Here is a 15,192-nt window from a genome sequence, read left to right as displayed (position 1 = left end):
CCTTCCAAAGCAATGGCTGTCCTTGCTTTGTGTGCTGCTGTGGCATTGCACTGAGTCTGATCATTGCTTCCAGGATAAAATCTGTATAAAAACAAAGTAGAGGCCCGCACAAAACACTAAGAGAATCATCAGAATTGGAGCATTGGTTATGGTCCAAACTGAATAAAAATAGCTTAAACAGACGATGATGTTGAGTACGAGGAACAGAGCCTTAACGAAAAAATTTAGAATGAGGAGAACAATTAATGAGTTTGAGATCGAAAATAGCATGGTATTACACACGACGAACAGTGAAAAAAGGCCATCATTCAAAGCAATGGCTGTCCCTGCTTTGTGTTCACACATTAATGTGGTATTGGACTGAATCAGATAAATCATTTTTAAGGGCAATATGCAAATCTGTCTCATTTCGCACCGTCACATCTGTAATAGAATCAGGACAAACTAATAGAAATTCGTCCAATAGATAAAGGTGCTCACCACTTTCAAATATGTAATGCAAAAGAGTTAGCCACTCCCTTCCTTTGACACGAACAAGGTCCCCATCAAGTTGTAGAAGCCAACGCACCAACTCAATATGCCCATTTTGTAGAGTAAGGTGAATGGGACTAAACTCGTTTGGATCTAGTTTCTGAGCAAATGAAGGCTTTAAACTCATCAACTCTAGGGCAAATTATATGTTCCCATAAAATGCAGCTATGTGTAAAGGAGTATTAATAAATGGTAGCTCGTCGATGTGCTCCAAAAGTTTTACATCCTCTCCAATTAAGTTGTAAAATTCATCAATATTATTACCATCACTTCAAGTAACTGTAGAAAGGGATGAACTTGATGAAGCTCCAGCACCATATAGCAAAAGCTTGATCTCTTTGTTGTCTACCTGTATTTGTCCTTGTGTGATGTCCCATGCTGTTTTACCCTCTAAATTCGTACTGTTTACATCGACAAATCGGAAACCCCAAGAAAGTAAGTGACTCACAACCTGCATAATGTAAATTACTTAAGACTTGTCTTGGTCCAAATGCATAAGCTTCTTCTTCTTTTATAATTTTTTAACTAAAATTATAATTAAAGAAGTAAAAAAAAATGATCATTATGTATTACATGCAATTGTAAATTAAGCCAGTGAATTATTAAAAAAAATAAGATAATATATTTATATATTGCTAGTGATGGAACTGTACGTACTCCCTAAATTTTTGATAAAAAAAATTAAATATTATATTTAGATATAAAAGATTTTAAATTTTGGAAAAAAAATTTACTTTGCCAAAAAAAAAAGGAGTTTTGGATCAAATAAATTCAAAAAAGAAAATGGTCATCTAGACTATTTGTATTTTTTAAAATTCATATTTTGTTAATGCTGAGTAGATGTTAATGGAGAGATAGAGAGCTTGCCTGGGTTTCATTTTTTGATACTACAATGTGCAACACATTGTTTCCTTCATCATCCTTTTGGTTCAGGACTGAGAATACATTCAATGAAGTATTTTTAAATAAATTTCTACCTAGCCATCCCACCAAGAATTTGAAAGCCTTGAGCTGTTCATTTTTTAAGGCAATATGTAGAGTCGTCTCGTCATGTACTGTCACACCTGCAATAGAATTAGGACTGACTAATAGAAAGTTGTCCAATAGATCAATGTGCCAATCACCTGTTTCAACAACATAATGCAAAGGAGTGATGCACTCCTTTCCTTTGACATGAGCAAGGTCCCTATCAATCTCTAGAAGCTGACGCACCAGCTCAATATGCCCATTTTTAAGAGCAAGGTGAATAGGGGTAAACCCATCTGGATTTAGTTTCCGAGCAAATGAGGGCTTTAATCCCATCACTTCTGTGGCAAATTGGATTTTCCCAGCAAACGCAGCTATGTGTAGAGGAGTTTGAACAAATTGTTTCTCGTCAATGTGATCCAAAAGATTTACATCCTCTCCAATTAATTGGTGCATGGCAATAATATCTCTACTTTCAGCAACCTGCTCCAGCCTTTCATCCATGTAATAGAAGGTAGATATATTAAGGCAGGGTTTTTCTTGCTCTGAACTTGTTGATTTGTGCCTTGAATTAGTAGTGCTGCATACAACAAAGCCAATATTACCACCTCATCCTAATTACTTCTGAAGATCTCCAATAAGTCACCTAATTAAAACTTTATTATCTTTTACATTCTTATTCCTATGTGGTTTTGGCTGCTTTGGAATATTATTTGTATTTGATTTAGACTCTGCTGTGTGCAACGCAGTTTTAAGCAATGAGCCTCCTCAACTTAGGTCAATCTAATGTTCTATTAATATCGTTACCAAACTTATTTATCGATATTTCTTTCACAATTTGTACCCTACATTTAAATCTTTTTCTTGGTTAGCACTAGCTTGAGAGGGTGTTATGTGAATGAATTAAGATTATGTAGAAGCTATAGAGGAAAAGAATGACAAGGAAGTGGTGTTTTGGCTATGATACTTTCGCTGGTGAGCTATAATACACTAGAACAGGTAATCTTGTACTCTAGTTTGTCACTGTGATTGGATGATTAATTTCTTGTTTGATGTTAACAAAATACTTTCTGCAGTGCAGAAAACAGAGAAAGAACAGAGCAGTAAAACAAGTACTCCAGCTGCAATATATATATAATATCAATTTTTTGTAGTCATATCTTACTGTTAAATCTTCATTATTTATTTGCAATTGTTTATGAGATATATAGGTTTGCTAGTAATATATTTGTTGCGTGGAAAGAAGAACAAGGACTTGCCGTAGGAACTTGTTTTGCATATTGCTTATTTTACTCGGAACCAAGAATAAACATGTGAAAGAATGTGACAAAGCAACATTTGTCTAGTGACTTTCTTTGTCTTTGTTTTTGTTTTTTTCCTCCAAGTAGAAATAAAAAGAAACGACAGAATTTAAGTGGATGAAGGTTTATAAATGTCTATTAATTCCAAAGCCACTTCAAAAAGAATTCTTTAAGGGAAAAAATAACTGCTTCCCAAAATTTCTCTTCCAAAATTCAAATTATATTAATTTACTCATTCTTTGGGTAGCAAGATTTGGACCTTTTGATTTGGATTTGAGTTTATAAGTCTAAATACTTTGATTAAATAGTTTAAATGTCAATTATTTGTATTTGGGCCAAATTCATCAGAGATTTTAAAAACTTGAAATCCTTTGATTTTTTGTTAGACAATTGAAATCTTTGGATTTGAAATAAGATTTAGCACCTTTAATTTTAGATTTAACACTTCAAAAATTTTAAATACCCCAACTCCCCAAAAATTTTCATAGATGTTGAAGGAGAGGAGAGAGAACTACTTATGCTACCACACACCCATACAAAACCCCTTTTAAAATTTGTTGAATCTAATAATCATAAGCTTTGATATAATTCAGAAATATAAATGTGGTTGGTGAGGTAAATGAAGTCAAATTTAAGCTTGGTTTGGGACAAAGTTTTGTAGTAGATCATGGGTATGTCTAATATTATCTTTAGATAATAATCGAAGATTTTGGTCACTGGATTTTTGAAATGACAACTTTAAGCTTTTTGGGATATTACATCAATCTAGTTTACTATAAATTTTGGATAATTTGGTTAGCTATACAAACTTTTATGAGCCTTTCCAGGGAAAAATGATCGGTTAAAAACCACCTAAAAGAGAGACAAAAAAAATAAAAATAAATAAAGAGATAGAGTTCACTTTTGTGTGTGGGCAAAATATAGATTAAATGGAAGAGATGTAAACAAAAAAAAATTGGATGGAAAAGAGAGAATAACAATTATTTTTTAGTAAATTGTAACGTTAAAGTATAGATTACTAGGAGGATTAAAAGGTAAAGTGAAGAGAAAAATAAGACAAAAAGTATTGAAAACAAGTACATGATATAATAGTTAATGCACTTCAACATAAACATAAGAATAATAAATACTATATTTTAATTTTTAGATATATAAAAATAAAAATAGGTATAGATATATAAATATAAATTGGACGGCAGGCTTTCCACAAATATTAGAGATTACAAATCAAAGAAGGGGTAATTTGACTAAAAAAAAAATAGATCTTAAATCATACTACCATTAAATGTTTCTTTTGGGCTTCCGCAAAGTAAAGGTCAATCACTAATGACGAAAGAGGAATGATATGTGATAATATTTTCAAAATATTTTTACAACAAATTTTAAGTAGTAGGTTGTGTAAGCGCACAATTGCACCTGGACCCAAAGACAACTACGGGCTCAGGCCCAATGAGCCTTAGACAATAAAATTTGTAGAGCGTGGGCTTGTAACCTAGATTAGAAGTGCTGAGGACTTTATAACGGGTTAAGAGTTACAAACACATGTAAATAACAAAAGATAACTGAAAATAGGCCTCCTCGGACGTAAGCCGAGGACCACTTCTGTATTATTGCTATTTCTTCCTTAGAAGTTACAATTCTTAGTTTCTTTCTTTGTTTCTGATCCCCTTTTTTTCTCTGACCTCCACCCCCCTTAAATACTTCCTTCCCTGATACTTTTTGGACAGTGACTAGAAGTTTCAGTCTTACTGTTCAGGGGTCACTTCCCCATTAATGCGGCCAGGGAGGTAGGTGCAGAGCCTTTAATGCGGAGGTGGCAGCCTTTGCACTTGATATTTTCTTTAACACTGGTGCATCTAGAAGGTTCAGGGTGTCCCCCTTTAACCATTAGTCTTTCCAGAGTTATGCCTTGACCTTCATAATGAAGTTTTGAGTTCTCTTGGATTTGTCCGAGGAGAAGCTCGTTCTCGGCTGTACCCTCGGATCCTCGGCGTATGGGCCAATTCGTAGAGTTTAATTCTGGAACAGGTCGGCCCTCCATGCTACAGTTCAAAGGCCCATATGCCCATTTGGGTCCTTTTACCCCCCACAATAGCCCCTCAAAACTCTATTTTTCATCATCCGAGGAGAAAAATAGGGTTTTGATCCAACGAAAACTTTCCCCACACGTTCTGTAAATAACTACGCGTGTGAAGACCGTTTCGCGTTCCAGAGGATGCCACTTGGCGGTTTTATTTTCAAAAACGCGCGCATTTATTACCGTAAGTTATACCTTGTCCCCCACGTTCAACGGTGAGATGAGCATCCAACGGTCCTTGTTACTCCATGAAAATTTTGGCGGGACAAATACAATTTCGAGGCCGCTTCCCGCACGTCGTGACGCTTCGGGAACCTGCGCCTTCATTTATTTCTCCAGAGGCTAATCCCATCAAAACATCAGCAATCACCTTTTGTCTGCAGAAATCCGTGGAAATTTGCACAACTTGAAATTTGTAAGTTCTCATTTCTTTTCTCTTAACCCTTTCTCCTCGGACCCTGTCCTCGGCTCCCCTTATAACAGTTCTCCCTCTTAGAACTTAGTTTTTCGTTCCTTTCTGATGGGAAAGTTTAAATGTCTAGTTGATACCGCCGCTGGGATGGAAGGCTTTAGAGCCAAGTATCGTATTCCCAGCGACGTAGGTTTAGAATACTGCCCGGCGGAAGCCGTGGCCGGTTCTAGGAAGGCTGGAGAGGTTATCATCCCAATGGTAGCCTTCGTAGAAGGTGGGATGACCCTCCCAATGAAGCCTGTAACCAGGGAGTACCTCCGCAACCACCGGTTGTGTCCCGATCAATGCGCCCCAAACATTTTTAGAGTTTTGGGTAGCGTCGACGCTCTAAACGAGCAAATGGGTCTGAACCTCACCTGGCATGATGTCGTCTTTATGTACGAATGCCACAAACTCACTGGAGTAGGTTACTACATCAAATCCCGCTCCAGCGTAGTTAGGTTGATCTCCTGTTTGCCCAAATCCAATAAAGGCATGAAGGATGACTACCTCATCGTCTCTGGCAACTGGCACGACGGCCCCCACTGCCCAGTTGAGTGGGGAGATCTAGGTGCGACACCTTTAGGATTTAACTTCCCATCCCATAACTCCCTAAATCATCTAGGAATGTGCATTCGCATTTACTTGAGCGTTTACCTTTAATTTATTATATGTTCTACGCATCTGACCGTGTTTGTTTATTTGGATGTTTTTCTTTGTAGATAAGCAAAACGTACGCCCTCGCTTGAGCCACTGCAACGTTGCAGACTTGAATAGAGTGCTACGTTCCGAGGTGTTCGTCAGCAGAGACTTACAACTTAGGGTGGCCCACTTGATTCTGGGGTACGATCCCGTTTCCTCGGACTTCCAAGAGATCGAGAACGCAATAATCGCGGGTGACCGAAGGCGTAGGAGAATCAACGTAGCCAGACCTCACTTTTTGGCCGATCACGACATCCCTGACGCCCCTCACACCGTATTGTACACACAGCCCATCGCGGCCATCCCACTCGCCATGCACTCTCAGGCAATTGCTGTCCCAGAGGAGAGAGTGTCTTCCTCAAACACATTGGACGAGGAGATAGACCAATTTCAGCTCGAGGACTCCCCACGACCTCCCAGAAACCCGTTTGTTATCCTTTCCGACGAGGAAGAAGAAGAAGCTGAGGCCTCTGGGATCGCGGGTCTAGTGATAGCGCGTCCGGATGACAGTTCCATTGAAGAGGAGATGGACAAGCTAAAGGACCTTATGACTGATAGAGGCGCCCGAGTGGCAAAGAAGGGAGCAAGAGGGTCCCAAGCTCCCCCTGCCTTGCCACCACCCCCTCCTCCAACCGAGCCAAAACCTCCCACTGACGATTCTAAGAAGAAAAGAAAAGTGGATGCCGAGGGGGCTGGTGGAGAGAAGCCAAAGAAGCTGAAACAACAGCCACCGCCGACCCAGCAGCAAAAGCTAGACAAGGGCAAAGGACGCGCCCGCTCAGTTGAAAGTGGGGAGATCAGGGACGTGGCCGAGGTGCGTCGAGTGCCAGCCACCTGGTCTCCTGATTTGAGGCTGGACGGCGCCCCTATTCCATGCCACTCCAGCATTAGGGCAGTCCAACAAGGCCACGCCCACCACCTAGCCGAGGTGTTGGAGCGTCCTCTTCTGCTGCCCAAGGACATAGAGTCCTTGGAGAAGATGGGCCAGCCACAGCTGTTCCTCTCGTTAAAAAGGGGTTTAGCTCTGGTAAGTTCCATCTTACACTTATATTCTATATTTATTTGTAAACACTTCACTGCATTTAACCTCCTAACATTTTTGCAGTCCATCCAAGAGGTTTTCGCGGCCGAGAAGTTCGTGGATGACTCTCGGAAGCGCGCTGGGATGGAGCAGGAGCTAAGGCAAGAGGCAGAAAGGTCTCTAAGCCAGGCCCTAGCAGAGAATGGGAAAATCACGTCCCAGCTGGCCGACTTGAAAAGAGAAAGAGATGGTGACAAGGCCAGCTTGAAGACGATGGAAACCCAAGTGGAGGGGTAGCGTAAGCTTCTCCGTCAAAAGGATGACGAGCTCGCCCAAGTCTACCAGGCACGCTCTGACTTGGAAAAGGAGCTTACGCGAGCAAAGGAGGAGGCTCGCGCCCACAAGCACACCTTGGAGGCCACGAAGAAGGCTAGTTATCAAGAGGGGGTGACTAGAACGTAAGAAGAGCTGACAGAGGCTTTTGCGGCCTTGTGCCGAGAGTACTGTCAGCAGGTCTGGGGAGAGGCCATGAATGCAGCAGGGGTTTCTCAAGCTTCCGAGCTGAGGAAGCCCGAGAACATCTGGCTTCCCTTAGACATACAGGAAATTGAAGACCCTCCTGTTGCTGCCTCTCCTGCCCTTCCTCCTGTGGTGCAAGAGCTCGTTCCTGCTCCTACAGAACCTGAAGGTTCCCATAAAGAGAAGGATGAGTGCGGTGGTGCCGAGAAGGAGCAGATCCAAAGCGTGGAGCCCCCCATTCCTTCAACAGACAAAGGGAAACAAGCCTTGTCCACCTTTGAGCTGGAATTGAAGAGTACTGAGGCTGGCAGCAGCTCCCTTCAAGACCCCCCTTCCCTAGTTTAGGGCCTAGTATAGGAACTTTCTGTACTCCCCTTCTTTGTATATAATTAATGAAGAAAATTTTTATTCAACTTTCGTTCATGTTGTCTTTGTTTTACTTTATTCTTTTTGTGCTTGCCATGAAAGTTTTCAATAACAAATAGTTAAAGGGAAAACAGAATAAATAAGTATAACTCCACCATGCAAACCACTATGACTTCAAAACAGCCACATAACTTAATTTAGACATCAAATAATGTCACAGTTAGACAACTCACATGACAGTTAAACCTTTGTAATCTGACATATTGCTTTCGGTAGGATGTAAGGTCCGAAGACCATTCCTTACAAAAATTTGTTTAACACTTAAAAATGAAGAACTTGAGATCCAAATTAATGAATGGTGAGATAACGATTTCCACAAAACGGGTGATAAGAATAAGAACAGTGACAAGGTTTGTGGTCCGAGGACTATACTTAACCAAGTTTCTGTTTGATTTTTAAGAATAGTAACTTCAAATGTTAATTTCCCCAAAGTAGGAGGTCCGAGGACCCGGCATAACTAAAGTTCTATTTAACAAATGACAAGACATCAATTTTCACAAGGTTTGTGGTCCGAGGACTACACTTAACCAAGTTTCTGTTTGATTCTTAAGAACAGTAACTTCAAATGTTAATTTTCCCAAAGTAGGAGGTCCGAGGACCCGGCATAATTAAGGTTCTGTTTAACAAATGACAAGACATCAATTTCCACAAGGTTTGTGGTCCGAGAACTACACTTAACCAAGTTTCTGTTTGATTCTTAAGAACAGTAACTTCAAATGTTAATTTCCCCAAAGTAGGAGGTCCGAGGACCCGGCATAACTAAGGTTCTGTTTAACAAATGACAAGACATCAATTTCCACAAGGTTTGTGGTCCGAGGACTACACTTAACCAAGTTTCTGTTTGATTCTTAAGAACAGTAACTTCAAATGTTAATTTCCCCAAAGTAGGAGGTCCGAGGACCCGGCATAACTTAGGTTCTGTTTAACAAATGACAAGACATCAATTTCCACAAGGTTTGTGGTCCGAGGACTACACTTAACCAAGTTTCTGTTTGATTCTTAAGAACAGTAACTTCAAATGTTAATTTCCCCAAAGTAGGAGGTCCGAGGACTCGGCATAACTAAGGTTCTGTTTAACAAATGACAAGACATCAATTTCCACAAGGTTTGTGGTCCGAGGACTACACTTAACCAAGTTTCTGTTTGATTCTTAAGAATAGTAACTTCAAATGTTAATTTCCCTAAAGTAGGAGGTCCGAGGACCCGACATAATTAAGGTTCTGTTTAACAAATGACAAGACATCAATTTTCACAAGGTTTGTGGTCCGAGGACTACACTTAACCAAGTTTCTGTTTGATTCTTAAGAATAGTAACTTCAAGCGTCAGAGGTACTTATAACTTTGAAATGTTAACTGACAAAAGCACATTTTATTAATAATAATACATTCTAAGATTATTTACATTCCATGGGCGTGGTACAATTCTTTCATCTAGGTCAGCTAGCCGATATGACCCTATACCTGCTACTGAAACAATGCGATAGGGGCCTTCCCAGTTGGGTCCTAGCTTACCCCAAGCTGGGTTCTTAGAAGTGCCTACAACTTTTCTTAGTACAAGATCACCAGGTGCAAGTGGCCTTAGCTTCACGTGGGCATCATACCCCCATTTTAGCTTCTGTTGATAATAAGCCATTTGGACCATAGCTGCCTCGCGTCGTTCCTCAAGTAAATCAAGACTTTTCTCCAGGAGTCCATTGTTATTCTCTGGGCTAAAAGAGCTCGTCTTTAGGGTAGGAAAACCAGATTCCAGAGGTATCATCACCTCAGCTCCATAAGTCATAGAGAATGGTGTTTCTCCCGTGGACCTGTGCGGTGTGGTCCGATACGTCCACAGAACATATGGCAGCTCTTCAACCCATCTGCCTTTTGCATCGTCCAACCTTTTCTTGAGCCCACTAACTATGACCTTGTTAACGGCCTCGGCTTGCCCATTTCCCTAAGGATAAGCTCGGGTGGAGTATCTATTTATGATGCCCATATCACCACAATACTTCCTAAAAGCCTTACTGGTCGAACTGAACGCCATTGTCTGAGATGAGTGTGTGTGGTATACCGAATCTAGTGACGATGTTTTTCCAGACAAAATTCTTGGAGTCAACGTCTCTGATATTTGCTAAGGGTTCGGCCTCAACCCATTTAGTGAAATAGTCTGTCCCCATGAGAAGCCATCTTTTGTTTCCTGCAGCTCTCGAAAATGGCCCCACTATGTCCAATCCCCATTGGGCAAAAGGCCAAGGACTGGAGAGAGGGTTAAGAACCCCTCTAGGTTGATGACTATTAGGGGCGAACCTCTGGCATTGATCACATTTCTTGGCATAGTCCTGAGCCTCTCTCTGCATATTGGGCCACCAATAACCCTGAGTCAGAGCTCTATGGGCTAAGGACCTTCCCCCAGTGTGGCTTCCACAAATCCCCTCATGCAGTTCCTCCAGTAGTACTTCCGTTGATTCAGGGTGCACACACAACAAGTACAGTCCTAAGAAGGATCGTTTGTACAGCTTCTGGTCCTCGGACAACCAGAAACGTGGCCCCTTTCGACGTATCTTTTCTGCTTCAAATTTGTCCTCAGGAAGGGTATCATTCTTAAGAAAAGATATAACCGGGTCGATCCAACTAGGTCCAGGCCTTATCAGATGAATGTGAACTGTGCTGACAACGGTAAGAGTCGGCTCCAACAAATCCTCCACGAGGATAACCCTGGGCAAGTCCTGAGCCGAGGACGTCGCCAACATAGCCAAAGAATCTGCATGTGTGTTTCCACTCCTAGAAATATGAGCTAAGACGAAGGAGTCAAATTCAACTTGCTGACGCTTGACCTGGGCCAAATATTCCTGCATTTTGGGGTCTCCAACCTCCATGGTCCCCATGACTTGGCCGACCACTAACTGAGAGTCCGAGAACACATGGATTTCCTTTCCACCCATCCTACGTACCATGCCCACCAAGACTGCTTCATACTCGGCCTCATTATTAGTAGCCGAGAACGCCAATCTCAAAGATTTTTCGAAAACAATTCCCTCAGGGGACATTAGAACAAGTCCAACACCAGACCCTCTCTGATTAGCTGCCCCATCCACATACACTTTCCAAGTCGAAGGCACTACGGCCGTGATCACACCAACTGATTTTCCATCCTGTGTGCTTCTTTTAGAGTTTCTTCTAGCAATGGTTCAGTAAACTCTGCCACCAAGTCAGCGAGGACCTGGCCCTTCACCGAGGTGCGAGGCTTGTATTTAACGTCAAAAGCCCCTAAAATGGTTCCCCACTTTGCCACCCTACCAGAGTAATCGGCACTGCGTAACACCGCCTTGAGAGGCAATTGGGTCAGAACCACCACCGTGTGAGACTGGAAATAATGAGGAAGCTTGCGCGTGGCGTGAACTATGGCCAGAAGCGCTTTCTCCAAGAGCAGATAGCGCACCTCGGCCTCATTTAAAGACTTACTAACGTAGTAGACCGGTCTTTGTACCCCGCTTTCATTCCTTATAAGGACCAGGCTGACCGCGTGGACGGCCACTGCCAGATAAGCAAACAAGACCTCGTCCGCCTCGGGGCGAGACAAGATGGGTGGTCGAGAAAGATATTGCTTAAGCTGCTGAAAAGCTAACACGCAATCCTCGGTCCATTGAAACCCCTTCCATTTATTCAACAATTGGAAGAAATGACGGCATCGGTCAGCTGACCGAGAGATGAACCTATTCAATGCGGCAATCATTCCGGTCAATTTTTGGATCTCTTTTGGATTCCGAGGCGGCTGCAAATCCTGAATAGCCTTGACCTGCGCTGGGTTCACCTCTATGCCTCTGTGAGTAATCATGTATCCCAAAAACTTTCCGGACCCCACACTAAAAGAGCACTTTGAGGCGTTAAGGCGCAGCTTGTACTTTCTTAGCACCTGGAAGGTGTCGGCTAGATCTTTGACGTGTGAAGGTATTGTTTTACTCTTCACCACCATATCATCTACATACACCTCAATGGTCTTCCCTAGTTGCTGTTCAAACATTCTAGTCATCATTATCTGGTAGGTAGCCCCAGCATTCTTCAACCCGAATGGCATGACCTTATAGTGGTAGTTCCCTGTTGGAGTAATGAAAGCAGTTTTCTCCTGATCCTCCAATGCTAGTGGAATCTGATGGTAACCCTGGAAGGCGTCCAAAAAACTCATTTGAGGATGTCCGACAGTGGCATCCACCAGTTGATCAATACGCGGCATTGGGAACGAATCCTTGGGGCAGGCCTTGTTCAAATCTGTGAAGTCCACACATACTCTCCACGTTCCATTCTTCTTTTTAACCACAACCGTATGCGCTAACCATTCGGGGTAGAAAATTTCTTTAATATCCCCAGCACTCTTGAGTTTGAGCACCTCTTCCTTTACAGCCTCGGCATGCTCTTTGGAAGAACGTCGAGATGGCTGCCTTCTCGGCACAATGGCAGGGTTGACATTCAAACGATGATAAATAAAGTTCGAATCTACGCCTGGAGCCTCATAAGGGTCCCATGCAAAAACATCAATATTGTCCTTCAGAAATTCCAACAACTCCATCTTCTCCTGGTGTGGCAAACGTATGCCTACTTGGAAGAACCTCTTTGGATCATCGGCTATCAGAAACTTCTCTAACTCCTCACAATGAGCCTCCTCTCCTGTCACCATTCCAGGTGCATCAGGAGCTGTTAACTGCTATAAGTCTTTGGTGATCAAAGCCGAAGACTCGGCTTCTGTCTGGTGCAGCACTGCAGCCGATATGCATTGCCTGGCCACCGATTGGCTGCCGAGGATTTCTTCAACACATTCCCCCGAGGGGAACTTAACCTTAACATGCAAGGTAGAGGAGACAGCTCCAAGAGCGTGCAGCCATGGCCTGGCGAGGATGGTTGTATATGGAGAGTACGCGTCAACCACAATGAAATCCACCTCAACCGTTTCTGAGCCGGATTGAACAGGCAAACGGATCTGTCCCTTCGGCACAACGGTTCTCCCTTCAAAGCTTATAAGTGGCGAGTCATAAGGAGTAAGATCTTCCAGCTTCAATCTTAACCCCTTAAATGGATCAGGGTACATGATATCTGCACCGCTGCCCTGATCTATCATCACCCTCCTCACATCATAGTTCCCTATCCTAAGCGTAACTACAAGAGCATCGCCATGGGGTTGGATAGTCCCTACCTTATCCTCCTCAGAAAATCCCAAGACGGGCAAATTTACCTTCAACCTCTTCGGCCTACAGCCCGACTCCTCGGCCTGAGGATGTGAAACTGCCATTACCCTAGTGGGACCCGAGCCGATCCTGCTAGGTGCAGCAAAAATAACATTAATTATTCCTAACACTAGCCGAGATGAATTATTCCTCTGATTGTTTGAGCCAGATTGATTGCCCTGTCCGCTAGGTTGGCACAAGTGCTGCTTCAGTTTTCCTTCACTGACAAGCTGCTCCAAGTGGTTCCAAAGGGTCCGACAATTCTCGGTAGTGTGGCCCACATCCTGATGGTATTGGCAAAAGAGGTTCTGATTCCTCTTTGTGGGATCTCCTGCCATCTTGCTAGGCCACCTGAAGAAGGGCTCCTTACGAACTTTTTTCAGCAACTGATGTACTAGTTCTCGGAACACAGTGTTCACGGCCTGAGGTGCTGCCGAGCCGGGCTGCCCAACGTAATCTCTCCTCGGCTTGTTATTGTGGTACCTGTTCGTCCTGAAATCCCTTCTCTCCTGCGGGATAACCTTCTCCTTACCCTTTCCTTGCTGTTGGTCTTCCTCCACCCTCTTGTACTCGTCAATACGATTCATGAGGCGATGTACGCTGCGGACGGGCTTTTTAGTCAAAGACTTTCTCAGGTCGTGATCAGTAGGAAGACCTACCTTAAAGGTATTGAGCGCCACCTCATCAAAGTCGTCATCTATTTCATTAAACATCTCCCAGTAACGATCGGAGTATGCTTTCAACGTCTCCCCTTCCCTCATGGTCATGGATAACAGCGAGTCCAATGGCCGAGGTACTCTGCTACACGTAATGAACCGCGAAGCGAATGCTCTAGTAAGCTCCCCAAACGAACCTATAGATCCTAATTTAAGGCCGTTGAACCACCTCATAGCAACAGGTCCCAAGCTAGAGGGGAAAACTTTGCACATCAGGGTCTCGTTGTGAGAGTGCACCGCCATCCTCCGGTTAAAGTGACTCACGTGCTCCACCGGATCAGTCCGACCATTGTAGATAGTAAAGGTGGGTTGAGTAAACCTCCTAGGAAGCCTCCCCTTCTCAATCCTCCGTGAAAACGGAGATTTGGAGAGTTGGTGCAACGCCCGACTCATAGCATCATTCCCTAAGCCCCTAGAAGAAAGCTTCTTGCGTCTGTGAGCTGACTGGTCATCCTCCTCACCAGAGGACATTGCACTGGGGGGTGAGCATGACCTTGAGCTGTAGCTACCTCCCCATACCTCCTCTGAGGAAGGATCAGATGAGGACGGTGAAGACCTGCGTTTGGCGCGGCGTAACTCTCTTCAAACGATTAATCTCCTTATGCATGGCTTTAGCACCATCCTCATGGGTGGTGCTACCCCTACCATGAGTATGGCTAGCCCCGGGGTATTCTGTATGGACACTTCCCTCACAATCCCTTCGACGCTCAAGACGCTCGAAAAGATCCTCCGGTTGTGATCCCTGTTACTCTGCATGGTGAGAACCCAAGCCTGCCATAGTATCCCAACTCCTTCTAGACTAGATTCCCCACAGACGGCGCCAATTGTAAGCGTACAATTGCACCTAGACCCAAAGACAACTACGGGCTCAAGCTCAATGAGCCTTAGACAATAAAATTTGTAGAGCGTGGGCTTGTAACCTAGATTAGAAGTGCTGAGGACTTGATAACGGGCTAAGAGTTACAAACACATGTAAATAACAAAAGATAATTGAAAATAGGCCTCCTCGGACGTAAGCCGAGGACCACTTCTGTATTATTGCTATTTCTTCCTTAGAAGTTACAATTCTTAGTTTCTTTCTTTGTTGCTGATCCCCCCTCTCTTTTTCTCTGACCTCCACCTCCCTTAAATACTTCCTTCCCTGATCCTTTTTGGACAGTAACTAGAAGTTTTAGTCTTACTGTTCAGGGGTCACTTCCCCATTAATGCGGCCAGGGAGGTAGGTGCAGAGCCTTTAATGCGGAGGTGGCAGTCTTTGCACTTGATATTTTCTTTAACACTGGT

General features: G+C 43.2%; 1 protein-coding gene across 1 annotated transcript; it reads right to left on the bottom strand.

Annotated features, from left to right (window-relative positions):
• Positions 1-337: 337 nt before the first annotated feature.
• On the bottom strand, positions 338-2,001 carry LOC142617063 (ankyrin repeat-containing protein BDA1-like). The gene is made up of 3 exons (XM_075789756.1): positions 1,399-2,001; positions 812-982; positions 338-631 (listed from the first exon to the last, which is right to left on the bottom strand). The coding sequence occupies exons 1-3, from the start codon at positions 1,999-2,001 to the stop codon at positions 338-340; spliced, it is 1,068 nt and encodes a 355-aa protein (XP_075645871.1).
• Between the last annotated feature and the right edge of the window lie 13,191 nt (positions 2,002-15,192).

The sequence above is a fragment of the Castanea sativa genome, chromosome 11, assembly GCF_040712315.1.
Source record: "Castanea sativa cultivar Marrone di Chiusa Pesio chromosome 11, ASM4071231v1".
Classification (NCBI taxonomy): Eukaryota; Viridiplantae; Streptophyta; class Magnoliopsida; order Fagales; family Fagaceae; genus Castanea; species Castanea sativa.
This window is presented reverse-complemented; position numbering and strand designations above follow the sequence as displayed.